This window comes from Sciurus vulgaris, assembly GCF_902686455.1.
Source record: "Sciurus vulgaris genome assembly, chromosome: 14".
Lineage (NCBI taxonomy): Eukaryota > Metazoa > Chordata > Mammalia > Rodentia > Sciuridae > Sciurus > Sciurus vulgaris.
In genome coordinates, this window is record NC_136475.1 from 27,550,936 (window position 1) to 27,566,617 (window position 15,682).

At 56.5% G+C, this 15,682-nt stretch overlaps 1 protein-coding gene across 18 annotated transcripts in view; it reads left to right on the forward strand.

Moving 5' to 3' along the window:
- Positions 1 to 15,682, forward strand: part of DYSF (dysferlin) — a 209,162-nt gene that overhangs the window by 129,881 nt on the left and 63,599 nt on the right. For all 18 annotated transcript variants that reach the window (XM_079111422.1, XM_079111420.1, XM_079111409.1 and 15 more), the window contains 6 exons: positions 1,698 to 1,879; positions 4,553 to 4,693; positions 5,393 to 5,422; positions 6,797 to 6,826; positions 14,474 to 14,575; positions 14,672 to 14,833. In XM_079111422.1, coding sequence (XP_078967548.1) covers positions 1,698 to 1,879; positions 4,553 to 4,693; positions 5,393 to 5,422; positions 6,797 to 6,826; positions 14,474 to 14,575; positions 14,672 to 14,833 — 647 coding nt within the window. The remainder of the gene's footprint in view (positions 1 to 1,697; positions 1,880 to 4,552; positions 4,694 to 5,392; positions 5,423 to 6,796; positions 6,827 to 14,473; positions 14,576 to 14,671; positions 14,834 to 15,682) is intronic.

A 15,682-nucleotide genomic window follows, 5' to 3' on the forward strand; every position in this document is an offset into this window, starting at 1 on the left:
TCTCTCTGCTATCTCTTATGGGGTGGCCTGGGCTTGTGCCTTAGTCTTCTTGTGGTCCAGGAGCCTGTCCTCTCCTGTCCTCTTGGTGGGGAGTCCTATCTCCTCATCCCAGCCTACCCCAGGGTCATTTGGACAGTCTTATACCCTTCCGAGCCCAGGGAGGCAGAGGCCATTGCTGTTGAGGCCCACTGAGGCTCTCTTGAGGTCCCACAGGGAGTGAGTGGCAGTGCTGGGACAGGCCTGTGGGCTCAGAGTGTGCCACAGGCATAGGGCTTGTGTGAGGGCACTGGGCTAGGTCCTCACAGACATTCAGCACCGGCTGTTAGCCTCCTGTGTCCCCAGACTTTCCTGTCCAAGTACCCTCAGCATTGGAGTCTTACAAAATGGCAACGGCTTAGACCTTGGCTCCAGGCTCCCATTCCATCAGGACAAGGTGGAAGAGCCCATTTCTCTAGGCCTTCTGCTCCTCTCTTGAGTAGCACAGAGTCCCACAGGACCTTCTCCCTCATTGGTTTCCCAAGTGTGGCCTGGAAGGCAGCATCAACATCACCTCAGAACTTGCTGGAAATGCACAGACCCTGCTAAGACCTGCAGTGTACCTTCCAGGAGATTCTGCTGCCTGCTTGCCTTTGAGAACCACTGTCTTAGAATCGGCTCCAGCAACACTAACTAGCCTCTGGGACTGGGCATGACTTTGGCTAGGTCCCAGCCTGGTGTGCCAGGGTTGGCTGGCTGCACATGAGTTTGGAGATAGTAAGAGCTCACACCACCCACTGCATAGCAGCTCTTCGGTCCACACCCAGCTAAGCCAGGACCGTCTCTGCCTGGATTACTGCAGTAGCCTCCTCACTAGTCTCCCTGAGTCACCCCCTGCCGCCTCTGGTCGGTTCTCCCTGAGGCAGCTGGGGCGTGCTTGCTGAGAAGAAGCCCTGGTCACGCCGTTCCGGTGGCCGGAGCTCACAAAGCCCAACATCTCTGCTCTGCTCCCCCTTTCTCAAGGAATCCAGATCCCTCCCTAAAGACTTTGCTGCATGTTGCATCTGTACTTCAAGGTTCCTCTCCAAACTGTAATTTTATGTTTCTGTGGATGTCATTTTTTTTTTTTTTTGGTACAGAGGATGGAACCCTGGCTGCTTAACCACTGAGCCACGTCCCTAACTATTTAGAATATTTTATTTAGAGACAGGGTCTTACTGAGTTACTTAGTGCCTTGTTAAGTTGCTGAAGCTGGCTTTGAACTCTCGATCCTCCTGCCTCAGCCTCCCAAGTAGCTGGGATTACAGGTGTGCACCTGGAGTGACATCTGGCATATGTGGATAATTTTTATCTTTTGCTCAAATTCTATTTTCATAGAATATGCCTATGCCTAGTCCCTAGCCTGGCATGCAAAAGGCACTTATAAGTGCTTGTTGGATAAATGAAAGAATGGACCATTTCCTCCAGTTGGATCTTGCTCCCAGTGTCCAGCCCAGGGAGTAGTGCAGAAAGGAAAATGGACCTAGGCTCCATTTCCCTATGGTGGCCCCATGGAGGGACCAGGACAGTCCCCTGAGGAAAATGGGTTCCAGCCTGGATGCTCTTGCTTTGGAGTGTCCGCCACTGCCCTGCTTCAGCTTTACGACTTGTGTGCCTCCTGAGCAAGTGACCCTCATTGTCCCTGTTGTGTCCTGTCTCCCTTCCTTCCCACTCGGCTGAAGATCCCTATGCGATCGTCTCCTTCCTGCACCAGAGTCAGAAGACAGTGGTGGTAAAGAACACCCTGAACCCCACCTGGGACCAGACCCTTATCTTCTACGAGATTGAGATCTTTGGTGAGCCGACCACCGTTGCTGAGCAGCCACCCAGCATCGTGGTGGAGCTGTACGACCACGACACCTATGTGAGTGTGCCCAGCTTGTTCCCATCCCCCACTGCCCACCTGAGTGGCGCCCCAGGGAGAGCTGTGCTGTGAGCCCTGGGTTTTCACAGACTCTTGACTCCACCCAGCTGGGTGATCCCCAAGGCTGGGCTGTGGCCTCTCCCCTGACCCCTTAGGCTGTGGAGTAATTAAAACTATTTTAGAGGAATTAAAAATGGATTGCTAGCATATGTGCTGTGCCCCATGGCAGACATGGCTAATCAAACACGGCACAGAGAGGGGATAGGTCTGGAAAGGGCACTTGGCTGTGATTAGGAGCCTGGGTTTTCTCTGTCTCTACTTTGTTTATGTGATTCCAAGAACAGTCTCCTTCCCCATCAAGAGCTGTTGATTCCTCAGACATTTATCAAACATTTGCTTTACTGGGACAAGTGGTCCCTGTTTGAGGTTCACCCCCTAGGTGGGAGCTGAGACTCCCACAGAATAGAGAATCCTCTAAGTATGTGAGAGGGTGTGTCCCTGAGTGCCATATGGCTCTGTGGCACAGGCCAGGTCGCTTCATGGAGCTGTCCAACAGGACTTCCGGTGATGACGGAAATGCTCTCCAGTTGTGCTGTCCAGGATGGGAGCCACTAGCTGCATGTGGCTAGGGAGCATTTGAAATGTGGCTAGTACAAACCCAGAAACTTGAGTTTTAAATTTCATTGTGTTTTAAGGAATTAAAATGTGAATTTAAATAGCTGCAGGTGGCTAGTGCTCCAGTATTGGAAAAGCAACTCTGGAAGGTTCTGGAGGAGGGAGGGATGGAGCCAGGCTGGAACATCAGGGAAGGCAGTAACAAAGTCCCTGAAGGAAACAGGGTCTGGGGTTGTTGGGGGAGGCAGAGGGGCATTGCAGCACAGTGCGGGGGTGAATCAGGGGCTGGGGAGGCAGGCTGGGACAGGGAAGGGAGTGTGAGGTAGGAGACAGTGTGGGGGCAGTGGCAGGGTCAGAGCGACATTTTAAGAAGCCGATGCTACTGGAAGAGATGACTAGGGGTGTGGCAAAGAGGTCCAGACTGAGTAGGGGCAAGGAGTGGGATGGGGGGCAGGGTTTGAAAGATATTTCCAGTAAAAGTTGCCACAAGTTGGATGCCAGTTACCCTGGAGGGGTGTGGTGACCAGGGACTGGGGGAAGGGCTGTTTACGGTGCTCACCAGATGTGGAGAGGGTTCAGCTGGCAGTGGGCAATATGGGTCTGGGCTGGGGACCCTACCTGGGAAATCCTGGAGGAGAGTGAGGGTCATGGGGATGAGCACCTGGAGGGAGCCTCGTTGGGACTGTATGGCACCTTTGGGGTCAGGAGGAGGGGGGCTTGGGAGGGCACCGTTGGGAGCAGAAGGTGCTGGTGGAGGGTGGGCCATGAGGTGCCCAGGATGTGCCAGAGTTCTTGGTGGGCCTGTGCACCCACATCCAGTCATGGCAACTCTTTCTTCCAAATGCTGCTCCCTCTACTCTCATCCCACTGCCACCCCCAACCCAGGCCAGGGTCCCTTTACCAAAACTATCCAATCTCTTCTTCTTAAGGTGTTGCTCGAAGCCCTTTCCCTCCCCGTGGGTTTGCATCTGGCAAATGACCCCTACCCCAGGCTCCTGCTGTCCTGCCTGCCTCGCCTTCCACCAGTGCCAGCCCCTCTCTAGCACGCAGCATTAGAGGGGCAATGCCTGGCCCAGAGCAGCCCCAGGACCCCTCCCAGTGCTGTAGCTGCCACAGTTCTCTCTGAGTGATTGGTGCCAAACTGTCACTTGCTGGTGGGCATTTATGTTGAGCTGGTAGCCATTCCCTATGACTCCTGGGGACATCAAGTTCCCCTGCAGTGGTGTGGCTGCAGTTAGGGTGCCTCCCAGTTCTTGCTGTGGGTCTGTCCCTGCTCTGGGCAAGGCAGGAGGGCCTGTGAGGCCACACCACCATCTGGCTGAGACCCAGGGTCTGCCCACTGCCCTTGCCGAACTTGGGCAGGGCTGTGCGTGACGGGCAGTCTCCATGCAGTGGCTGACAAGGGAAGCGGAAATGGCCCTGTGAGAGCAGGAGAGGGAGAGGCCAGCTGAGGCCAGCAGGCCGGAGGACAGGATGCGTGGGCAGGGAGTGAGGCAGGGAAAGAGCCGTGCCAGGCTGCAGTGAGGGGCCTTTGGTGCCAGAGCAGGGTTTGGACTCAGCAGGAGCTGAGGAAGGTACCTGGGCAAAGGAATTATCAGGTGAAAAACACTATTTTAGGAACATGATTGGAGTTTCCCATTTTAAAGTTGGGGAATTTAAGGATGAAGTGAACAGTCAGGGGATAACAGAAGTCCCTGGGAATGTCATCTACTTGACTGTGGCATTAGAGAAATGTGGGGAGACAGTCTCTCTGGTCTCTAATGGGCTCAGAGCTGGATTAAATTAAAGCAGGGCCAACTTAGTTGGACCTGCAGAGGGTCTTCCCAACCACGGTGGAAAGTCGAACCCGGCACGGTGGACGGTGGGTGCTCAAGTCCCACCTGGTCCTGGCACCCCTCACAGGAGGGCAGGGTTTCCCACTTGACCTGAGAGGGCTGCTCTGACTTCTAGGACCCTTTCTAGCCCAGGAGGCAGGATTCAGGCCTAGGGAGCTGTTGAAGGCCACTCTGACTCCTGAACTGGGGGACACTGATTCTTCTTCCTCCACACCCCGCCTAGGGCGCAGATGAGTTTATGGGTCGCTGCATTTGTCAGCCCAGCCTGGAACGGATGCCCCGGCTGGCCTGGTTCCCACTGATGAGGGGCAGCCAGCCAGCCGGGGAGCTGCTGGCATCTTTTGAGCTCATCCAGAGAGAGAAGGTGAGACTGGCCCACATCCAGACCCAGGAAGCCCAGGAAGGGGTCCTTAGTGGGGGAGGGGCAGGGCTGCCAATATCCCCCACCCCCGCCCTAGAACTCAGTGAGATTCTGGGCAGACTCCTCTGAAAGTCAGGCCTCCTAGCGAGGCCCATTTTGCCCATCTTTTCTGAACCCCAAGTCAGGACTCCATCAATGACTGGGTAGCATTTTGGAATCTGGAATGTCTGAGTCCTCTGCTCACTGAATTTATTCTTCCCGATCCTGATGTGGCCTCTGGGAGGAGGGCCCCTGTGGTCTGGTGGTGGGGCCTTAACTGCCGTGATGGGACAGGTAGGAGCAGGATCCTTGCTCCAGTGCTGAGGGCCTAGCTGTGTGGCCCTGGGCAGCCGCATCCCTGTGTGAAACAAGAGGCTGGGGTTCGAGCTCTGCCTTTACACTTGCTCTTGGCCCGAGATGAACCCCAACATGTAGACAGATAGGAGGGCTGCTCTGGGTAAAGTGTCTGGAGGGGACACTTCGCTTAGCTTCTCCCTGCGCCCCTTCCTCTCCCAGGAATAGGGTCTGCAGCCCCCTGGTCTGTCTGATCCCTGACATGGCCACGGCTGTCATTTCATGTCTTGCCTGGCCAGGGCAGAAATGAGGGGGCTGGGGCCTTAGGTGACAGGCACATGACCAAAGCCCTCTTCTTCTTCACCCTAGCCGGCCATCTACCATATTCCTGGTTTCGAGGTAAGTCTTGTTCTTATCTTTCCCTCTTTAAGCTGAGCTCCAGTCGCCCTGTTTTAACCCTGTTCTGGCTCTGGGAAGGGTGGTCAGCGGCTCCTGACCCCATCTTGCCTGGAGCCCCAGGGAAAACTCCTTAAGCAGAGGAGGGCTCGGGTGGGCCCCAGGGCAGGTTGGCAGGGGGCTGGGGTACTCAGCTTTTCAGCCCAGCCCAGGCCCTGCCAGCCCTTATTCCTTGCGAGGACTGAGAATCACAGACTCCCGCCTTGCAGGAACCTCAGGATCGTCCAGGCCAGTGGCTCCTGGCTGTGCTGCGCTTTAGAATCACCCGGGGCTTTAAAACTCACCAGTGCTCCTGTCCCACTCCAGACCCTCTGAGGTGCAGCCCTGGCCTTGGTGTCTTCCAACAGTGCCCAGGGACTTTTGCTGTGCACCTGGGGCCACTGACTTAACCCCATGGTTCAGAAAGCGTGGGCCCGACAGCGGCCTCTGCATCACCTGGGGTCCCGCTTCAAACCTCCTGATGCCCGCTTTCAGGGTGCAGCCCACCCCTGTGCTTCCACAGTCCCTCCCTGAGCTTCTAATGCCTGTCAAGTTTCACAAGTTCTGACTTAGACTGAATTTTCCAACTTTCTCTTCTCATGGGACACCGTTTTCTCTCCTTTACCAGCCGTGGAAGACCTTCTCCCTACTCTCCTTCCCCCTCCTGGGGGCCATGGTAGAACACGCAGGCGCTTGACTGTTCCAGGCTTATTCAGTTCATGACGCTATTCCAGACCAGGCTCGGCTGCAGCCAGTCAGGCTCCCTCTGGACGCCTCATTTGCCCTTGCAAGACACCCGTGCAAGGTTTAGACAGTGCTCACCACGCGAGACCTCCTCTGCCCCCATCCCTCTGCTCGTCCCTCAAAGCCTTCCTGTCCTGTCCCTACTCCGACCCTCAGTTCTGTCAGCCCTGGAGACTCCAGGTTGTTCTCCTTGGCTGCCCAAATCCCCTCGCCCCGCGGGAGCAGTGACTCCAAGGCTGAGGCCTGACTTCTTCCTGGGTTGCTGCCCAGGCTTCCAGGTCCTTCTGCCACCTGTCTGTTACTTTCCCTTCTCCAGTCACTTCTGGAACTGCCTGGAGTCTAGGCGTGGGCATTAGTCTTTCCCACGAGTCCCTCTGGCTCAGGTCCGTTGCATCTTTCTCAGACATCTTGGAGGGTGTGGCACGTCTTTCTCACCCTCGCTGGGAGGGGCTTCCGTTGGCTCCTCTTGGTGGTGATGTCTGGTGTGCTGGTCTCTGGCCCAGCCTAGCACTCCTTGTTACTAATGGAGAACTTCTACCCGCTCTTCCCCATGCACGATCTCCTGGATGTGGAACATTCCATGGTGTGGCCCAGGTGCAGGATACATCAAGGATCCTGGACGAGGTAAGCAGGATCGGAGCTGTGGCCTATGACTAGGGACCAGTGGGCAGGCACAGAGGGAGGTGAAGGCCAGCCTCCCAGTCTCCCAGTACATGCCCCAGAGTCTTCCAGCTTCCTGGTGCCAACAGGGGACCTATCTGGCCTTTATTTCTCCAGCTCCGTGTGGGTCCAAGGTTGCCTGGGGAGTGTCCCAGGGTGATTTTCACCTGGGAGGCTTACTGCCCTCTTTGGAGGGCTAGAATCACCCATGTTTTCAAGAACAAAATATTCGGCAGGGCCCAGAGTAGTCAAGGAAGCCTCCCTGGTGGAGGTGGCATTAGCCAGATATCTGTGCAACACTTAGTAAGGTGGCAACATGCCTTTGACACAAGGGGCCACAGACCAATGTGGGAGTTTGGGAGGTGGAGTGGGCCAAGGACGTCTAGAGATTGAAGAAGTCCAGAGCTATAGCTACGAGAAGACAGCCACATCCTTGGGGGTGAGAAGCACGTTCTCCTTCGGCCTCCTGTGCATCTGTCAGGGAGCAGGGTGCAGAGTCCTGGGTGGAGAGATGGGAACGAGGGCCCTGGTCGCAGGGGGAGTCGGGGAAAGGGCAGCCGCTTCCTGTCATCAGGGAATCCCCAGGCTGGGAGTGGACACCGTTTGACATTTTCAGTGCAATTTAGACTTGAAGCGCAGAACCAGGATGTGGGATCCGCAGGCCCCGCGCCCCTTACCTCACTTCCTTTCACTCCCAGACCGAGGTGGGGTCCGCCAAGTGAGCTGGCCCTGATTGCGCCTGACAGGCGGCCTCCAGCTTCTGGCTGCAGTTGCGAAAGCCTGCCGATTTGGAAAGGGAGGCAGAGCCCCGTCCAGGGAAGCAGCACGGAGCCCTCGCTCTTGATTGAGCGCACTCTGTGGCCAAAACCCACAGCCTGCTCTGAAGAAGACCCAGCCCAGGGATGAGTTATTAAAAAAAAAAAAGTTAGAATCCTTAATAACTGGATTTGTCATATAGAGCAGTAAAGGCTCAGATTCTGAGCGCAGGGATCCAGCTGCGGTCTGGTTGTCAGGAAGCACATCAAAACTGTAGCTTTTGGTGCAGACCCTGCAGAGGGCCAAGTGTCCTGCTGTAGGGCCAGCCAGGCCACAGGCTGAGGCCTCCTGTGGGTCAGCAGGGCCAGGGGAGAACAAGCCCGGGGGTCTTCTGGGCACAGGGCTGGACTTAACCAGCAGGTTCAAAGGCCTGAGACCCAATAGGATGGATGGAGTATCATCTAGTCCAGAGACAAGCCTCCAGAGGATGTCGTGACCGCCCTCATCCCCAGCAGCCCCGTCCCCAGAACTGAGTCCACTTCCCCTCACTCCAAGGCCAAGCTTCCTGCCAAGATGCTGGGTCCTATTTGGCCTTAGGGCTCCTTAGGGCTGGGAAAGCAGGTCAGGGCTGCCACTCTGCTGGTCCTCAGGGAGCCCAACACCCTGGCCGTGTGTTTTTTGTCTTTCGGGCTATGGCCAAGCTGCTGCCATGTGTCCCCATCTAGTCCCTCCCAGCCCCAACCTATTCCCCTTAGGGACTATTCCAGCCTTCCTGAAGGGCCCTGGCTATGGGCGCCCTGGGAAGTCTGGGAGTGGGGAGGGCAGGACGGGGTGTTAGAAGTTGTCTGACTGCAGGGTGTATGTTGGGGAGGGTGGGACAGGGGCTAGACCAGGTAGGAGGCTTCTGAGACAGGCACAGTCCTGGGGGCCCAGATTGGAGAGGGGCTGGGAGGAGCCGATGGGGCTGGGGCCTCTGGAGGCTGACTTCAGGATGGCTGCTCCCGTGGGAAGCAAAGATTCCCACGTGCCCGCCAGTGAGATGAAGTGCTGCCTCCCAGAGCAGGCGGTGGGGTTGGCTTCCTGGAAGAGGTGACACTGAGCTAGTGTTTGAAGCAGGAATGGTCAGAAAGGGCCAGGGGGTGGGTGCAGGTAGCAGTGCCTGGGGTGACAAGATTTCCCCTCAGACAGGCTCGGCTGCCTGTCTGAAGGCAACTGTCTGAGGTTCTCTGCAGGGAAGTGGACCATTGCCTTGCGTGCTGGAGGCTCTGCTGGTGTCCTGGGCCTGTGGCTCAGGGGGCGGGTGGAGGGAAAGGTTCCCTCCCGCCCACTGGCCTACTGGTCCTGGAGCCTTTTTGTCTGTCTTTCCCCCTCTCTTTGAGCCTCTTCCCACCCAACCGCGGGTTTCACCCTGCTCGGAGTGCTCCCTGGCCCTCTCCCTCCTTCTCCCGCCTCTTCTGAGCTCTTCTCCCGTTTCTTTTCCTTTTTGTCTGGAGAACAAAGGCGGTCCCCGCTGCCAAGGGGAATGAGTTCAAAGAAACGGCAATTTTAGATTTCCTGAGAACTGGGGAGTGTGTGCATGCACGCGTGAGCATGTGTTCATGTGTACCCTCGTGAGAACACGCGTGCTAGGCAGGAGAGGTGCTGGTGGGCACCTTACTAACCAGGGCCCCTGGGAGGGAACACGTGTAGAGGAAGACCCCAGGGGCCCACCGTCCTGACCATGCCAGGGGCTCTGTGGCAGGGATACCCTGGTAGAAGGGATCGCATGCTTTGTGACTGTTTTCATGGCTGGCTCGGGGGCTGTCCAGATGTCACCCCATCTGCTCTTCCAAAGCCAGGAGACAAGGTGTGTGACTTTCATTTCGAGACGTACTGGAGGTACCCTCCTGCACCCCTACATCTACTGAAAGGAAAAATTTGATGTTTTGCAATCAGGGAAATAAGCCCAGTGGTCCCCCATCCCCCTATCCCTCCCCCAAGGCCTTAATTTGAAACACTGTTTTTCCTGGGAAGTGTAATTAGAGCAGCATGTTGTTCCTAACGAGCTGGGTGGGGCCGCAGACAATGGAGCCCTCCCAGCCCGCCTGGCTGCCCCCTGCCTGGAGCTCCCCAAGGAACCAGGACGTGAATGTCCAGAGGGTCCCCTGACTGTCTCCCACTGGGCGAGGTGGGGGTCTATAGGCTGGTGGTGACAGGGAGAGCTGAGTGGCAGTGGCTGGAGAGGCTCGTCCACACTTACTCTGCCCTGGCGAGCAGCATCTGTCTCCTGCGGTGCCACCGAGGACCTGGGGGGAGATCCCCTCAAGGCTCCCTGTGCTGAACTGGCCACGGGACAGGCAGATGGCCCGGCTTCCAGGTCCTTCAGCTCTGACAGTGGGGAGAGCCTCAGTTGTCCTTGGGTCTTGATCTGAGCCGACCTGGCAGACACCCTTCCTGCAGGTCCAGGTCTGCCTGCCCTGTGTTCAGGGCGCGTTCAGGGTGGTCCCACGTGGCTCCCTCTAATTAGGCTTATGTTGTATGGCTGTCCTCAGAGCCCCCGTCACCCACAGGACAGTGAATCGGGATGTCCCGGTTGCACTTGTAGTCTACACCCTGCCGCTGCCTGGCCACGCTGAAAGGGCCTTCATTCCTGGTAAGGGTCACAGCACCCTCTCCGAGAACCACTGCCCTGGAGGGAGGGTGTTGGACCCCTCCGGTGGGCTGGACCAGAAAGGAGTTGAGAAAGGGGCTCAGGAGCTGTCTGTTCACGGGTCAGGACTCCTGTTAGAAACACTAAGGTGCCGCAAGAAATCAAATGTGGAAAAGCTTGGAAATGGGTGGGCAAGGCCAACGTGGCTTCTGTCAGCCTGGCCAGCTGACACCCTGGGGCCAGTCCTCCTGCCTTGATCCTGAGCGAGTGCTGCACCTTGCCCTGATTGGAGGAGCCTGGAGTTATCATCTGCACGATTAGCTGATGTTAAAATGGGGGTGGGCAAAGGGACGGGCTCTAATTAAATGGCTACAATTGGATCCAATTAAGGGTCAATACTCCATTCTGAAAGCGGACCACTGAGCTTTCTATTCCTCACACTCCCCGGTGTGAGATGATCAGAGACCTTAGGATCGAGCAGACTCTGGCGGGTGGGCTCCAGGGTCATTGAGGTTTAAAAGATGTCAGAGAGCAGGGTTATGGGGAGTTTCTGGAGTGTTTGGGGAGGTTTCTGAGCACGTGGAGAACTCAACCGAGGCTCTGGAAGCCGTGTTGGACTCAGGCAGCTGAGGAGACCCTCGCAGAGGGAGCAGTGAGCCGGCATGGGGGCAGGAGCGCTGGGCTGGAGGGAGAGAAGGTGTGCGTTGGGATCCTTCTTCATCCATCTCTTCCCACGCTCCTCCCTCTGTCTGCCCTCCTCCTCTCCCTCCCTCCAGTTATCTATCCAAAATCATGCATTTAGTAGATGGGGATTTAGCTGTGATCCCAGGGGTACAGAATTGTTGGTTTAACCAGGGACACATAGATATGGCACAGGGTGACAGGTGGGTCTTTCAGTGGGACTAAGTCCATGTGGCTATGGGGGCCATGAGGGTGCTTCAGTTATGCTCAGGGCATAGGGAAGATTTAAGTGGACATCTGAAGCCAAGCAGGAGGAAGATGAAGCCGGTAGAAGTGCATTCCAGACACTGGGTCCTGGGAGCTCCAAGCCTCAAAGCTAAGGACAGCCTGGGACCTCCTGCCACCCACTAGAGTTCAGAAAGGCAAAGGTTGGGCGTGTTCTGGGAGGTGGCTCATCGATATTCGGGCTCCTGGAGGGGACACATTATCTGGTGAGAGATGTGATCAGAGAAGTAGGCAGGAACAGTGAGCGCGCTTGGAGGCCCCGTCACAGAGGGTGCATTATGCCTGCCTGGGTGGAAGAATTTCTGGAGTTTAAGCAGAGGGTGGCATTTCTAGAAAGCTCTCCTGGCTGCAGAGCACACGTGCTTTTTTGCGTGAGCGGGAATGCAAAATCCTGAGCGCAGAGACCACTCTGGATGCCAGGGAGTCAGAGAGAGGGTGCTGGCTGAGCCCAGGAAGGAGCCACGTGGGCGTGAGAGATTAATGATAAGGGGTGGAGAGGCCGAGGCGGGCACGGTGGGTTTTTTCTGGCTGGGCAGTCTAGGTGGATATTGGGACCAGTTTCTGAGATGACATTTGAAGGCAGGAAGCAGAAGAACCTAGTTCTGGACAGGTTCAGTGTGAGAGGCCAGTCAGGCGCGTGGATGAAGCCAGCAGAAGGCGGCTAGGAAGGGGGCTTAGAAGAGATGACAGGCACAGAAAACCCAGGGCTGGGGAGGGTGACCGAGATCAGAGGGCAGGAGGGACCAGCCGCGTGGAACCTGAGGGATGGCTTGAGGAAGGGGACGGAGGTCCCCGGGCAGATGCTGCTGAGGGGTTAGAGGTGGAACCCACGAGTGAACTTTGGGGTGAGCTTCTAGGAGGTGGTTGTTGACTTTGGAGGGAGAAGTTTCCAGGGTAGGGGTGCTGGGGGAGAGGCAGCCGGCACTGGGCAGGAGGGAGGAGCGGTGGGGATGGGGACAGGAAGGAGAGGAGGAGGTGGGAGAAGGCACACGGAGGGAGGGCGCGGATGGATTCAGAGAGAGATCGCGGAGCGGGGACGTGGGTTGGCAGCTTGCGGGCTGGGCGGAGATGGGTATCCCAAGGAGGTGGGAGAACTGGCCTGGGGCCAGAATGTCCTGGGAGCCCTGGGGACTGGAGGTGGCTGGAGGTCGCCCGTGGGATGCGCGGGTGGCTCATGCTGGGGACGCTGCTGCTGGACACACCTCTAACCCCTGTCTCTGCTTCTTCCTGCTGCCTTCACCGGGCCTGGGCTCTGCAGCTGTGCGCTCCTGCCTTCTTCCTCCAGGGCCTGCTCCACACGGTACTGGCGCTCAGTCCACCAGGGCTTTGGTCTCAGCGGGCAGGTTCCCGGTCCTACGCGGTCGCGAGGACGTCATCACCGCCGAGCTCTGGGAACCAGGGAGGAAAGATGGAGTGTGGAATGAGGGGAGGAAAGGAGAGGCAGAGGGGAAACATTCTGGGGAAATCCATCCACGAGTTTTCTTTGGTTATTCCAAAAAACCGGCTCAGAGGGGCTTAGGGCTATTCCCTCCTTGATCCCTTCTGCCCCGTTGGTCCCACAGTGCGCTAGGCATCAGCCAGGAGAGGCCACCACCAGACCATGGGCGGGCCTTGAAGTTCAGCCTTCCTTTAGAGAGGCCACCCCCATTCACAGCCACCTGAAGCTGGTGGCCCTGGGGGACAGTCAGGCTGCTGCCTCCGTCCTCCCTGGGCAGCTTTCCTGTGGCCCGTGGAGTGCAGCCTGTACATCAGCCTTCCTCAGCCAGTCGAAAGTGCGGGTGGGTCTGCAGGACACTGACAAGTCCCCTGCTTTGTGCCCTGGCGACTTGGGGATAGTCCAATGCCAGCATCGCTGTAGCAGTGCAATGCTGTCCTTAAGTCACCCTGGGAAGAGCAACGCCAATATCAATGGTAATAACAAGGGTGCTAACAATTGTAGTAATCATTACAGTCACAGCCATTTATTAAGCACCTTCTGTGTTCTAGATCCTCTTTATACGTATTGTCTCATTCAATTCTCAGAAGCCACTCCACAAGAATATTGTTATCCCCAATCTTTATGAGGATCCTGAGTCACTGAGGTTGAGTAATTTGCCCAAGGTCAGATGGTTAGGAAATGACAGAACTGGAGCTGGAGTCCAGGTCTGTCTGATTCTAGACCTGAGCTTATTACTACTGCTACAGGCCAGGGAAGCATGGCATCATCCGAGTGTCGGTGGACAGGAGGGATGGCTTGGGTTGGCTGTGAGCGTTCATGAAGGCAGGAGGAAGCTGGTATTTTTTTCTGTTCCAGCTTCTCTCACCGTCTATCAGAGCATCTGTAGATGGATGTATTATCCTTTCAAAAGAAACCCAAAGCTAGTTACTCAGAGAATGACTCCAATGATTCCATTATTTATTAATAAGATTCCATGGAGCCAGCTCTGTAACATGTTCAGCACAGCCCTTTTAATTATAGTTAATATTTCCTGAATGTTATGGCATCCATGTATGGATGGGCAGGTTGTGCACTGCACAAGGGGCCTAAGGGGGTGCAATTTCTAACACAAACATCATAAATTTATATTTTTTTATAACACGTTTCCAGTAGGTGGCAGTAAAGTGTCTCATCCTAATAAACTTGTAAAATATGACTGTTTTCTGACGTGAAGTAGATTACCTTGAGGAAAGGACATCTTACTCTAATTGTCACAAAGGTGTCACCAGTAGTCCTAGTGAGAGTTTATGTGTCCCATACATAACGAACATGTATCTCCTTTTCTCTTTTATCCATTGCTCTGCTCTTCTGGTATACAGTGCACATGATCTGTCCTCATAGGGGGCAGGTGTGAGAGATAAGGTTTGGGGCTAGATGATGTCTTGGGTGGGTTTGGGCGATGGTAACCCGGTTGGGTCTGAGCCAGGCGGCAGAAGAACCAGGGCAGAGGGAGCACAGGGATGTTCTGGGATGTGCGTGCCCGTGAGTCGGGGTGGGGGAGACCCTGAGCAGCTCATAGGTCACCAGAGCCTGCGGTACGGGAGGAGGTGAGGCTTGGGGTTCACTTGCCCTGGGGTGACCTGAACCCGGGGGAGTGTTTGACTCGTGGTCCTGGAAAGGGTGGTGTCCTGCAGAGGCTGACAGCTCCCCTTGTCTGGGTCTTGGTCTCTGATCTGTGGCTCTCAATGCATGTCATTTCTTTCTGTCCTGTCTGTCCCTGCTTTCTTGTCTTCGGCTTGGTCTTCTCTGCCCTCGTCTCCTTTCTGCTTGCTGTCTCCTGCAGTCGGAGGACACAGACCTGCCCTACCCGCCACCCCAGAGGGAGGCCAACATCTACATGGTTCCCCAGAACATCAAACCAGCTCTCCAGCGTACGGCCATCGAGGTGAGCCTGGCCCGGGGTGCGGGGGCTGTGGGCACCTGGCCCTCTGCCCTCCTGGCCCTGTCTTCCCCCAGCCATCTCCTCTGTCTGTGTCCCCAGATCCTGGCCTGGGGTCTACGGAACATGAAGAGCTACCAGCTGGCCAACATTTCCTCCCCGAGCCTCGTGGTGGAGTGTGGGGGCCAGGCGGTACAGTCCTGTGTCATCAGGAACCTCCGGAAGAACCCCAATTTTGACGTTTGCACCCTCTTCATGGAAGTGGTGAGCCCCATGGCCCTGCTGTCCCCTCCCAGAGTCCTGGGGGCTAGAGTGTCCTTGGGGCCTCAGGCAGTCTGGAGGGTGAGCTTCGGCTCCCTGCAGGGTCTCGGGGCTCATGTCAACCCTCGCCTCTCCTCACGGGAAGTTCTGTCCTCAGAGCAGATGGGCCGGTTTCCTCCTTCACACCCCATCCTGGATCAGCAGAGGCCTCCAAGAGCCGTTCAGAGGCTAGTTTTCCTTCCAAGGCAGGGTTCGGCCTCTGCAGCTCCCCTCAGGGACCTGCCAGGGCTCTGACTGGTGCTTCCTCCCAAGCTGCCCTGACCCTGCCTTGGCCAATGCCGTTAGAGGCACTTGCCCCCTGGACCTTGGTCCCCCAACCCTCTCCAGCTCCCTATGCAGCCTGGGCCTAGTGGACTGCGTAAGGCAAGTCTGAGGAAAGGAAAATGGTCTTCGAGATGAAAGCGCTGTAGGAATTCCAGGCCCAGTGGCTGTCAACAGGAGCCTCCGCTCGGCTGAGCCAAAGCCGCCACTGAAGGAGAGCTTATAAATTATTTCAAGTTGTGTTCAAAGTGCTTTGGGGGTGGGGGAGAAGGATCTGGGTCTGCAAGCCAACTCTAGAGTATCCACTTGGGGGGGACTGTCTGCAAGAAATGTGGAGTCCTGGGCCAACTCCCCTCTCCCCCTGCGCAGCCAGGGCGGTTCAGGGAGAGTAGCCTTGCTGAACTGCAGGCTGAGCAGGGCGTATCTGGAAGGTAAAGCTGTCGGGGAAGCCAGCCCCCACATAAGCGTTCAAGAGCAAGGTGTGTGGCTCCTGCTCTCTTCGCCAGCTCCTGGGTTCCGGCCATGCGCCAT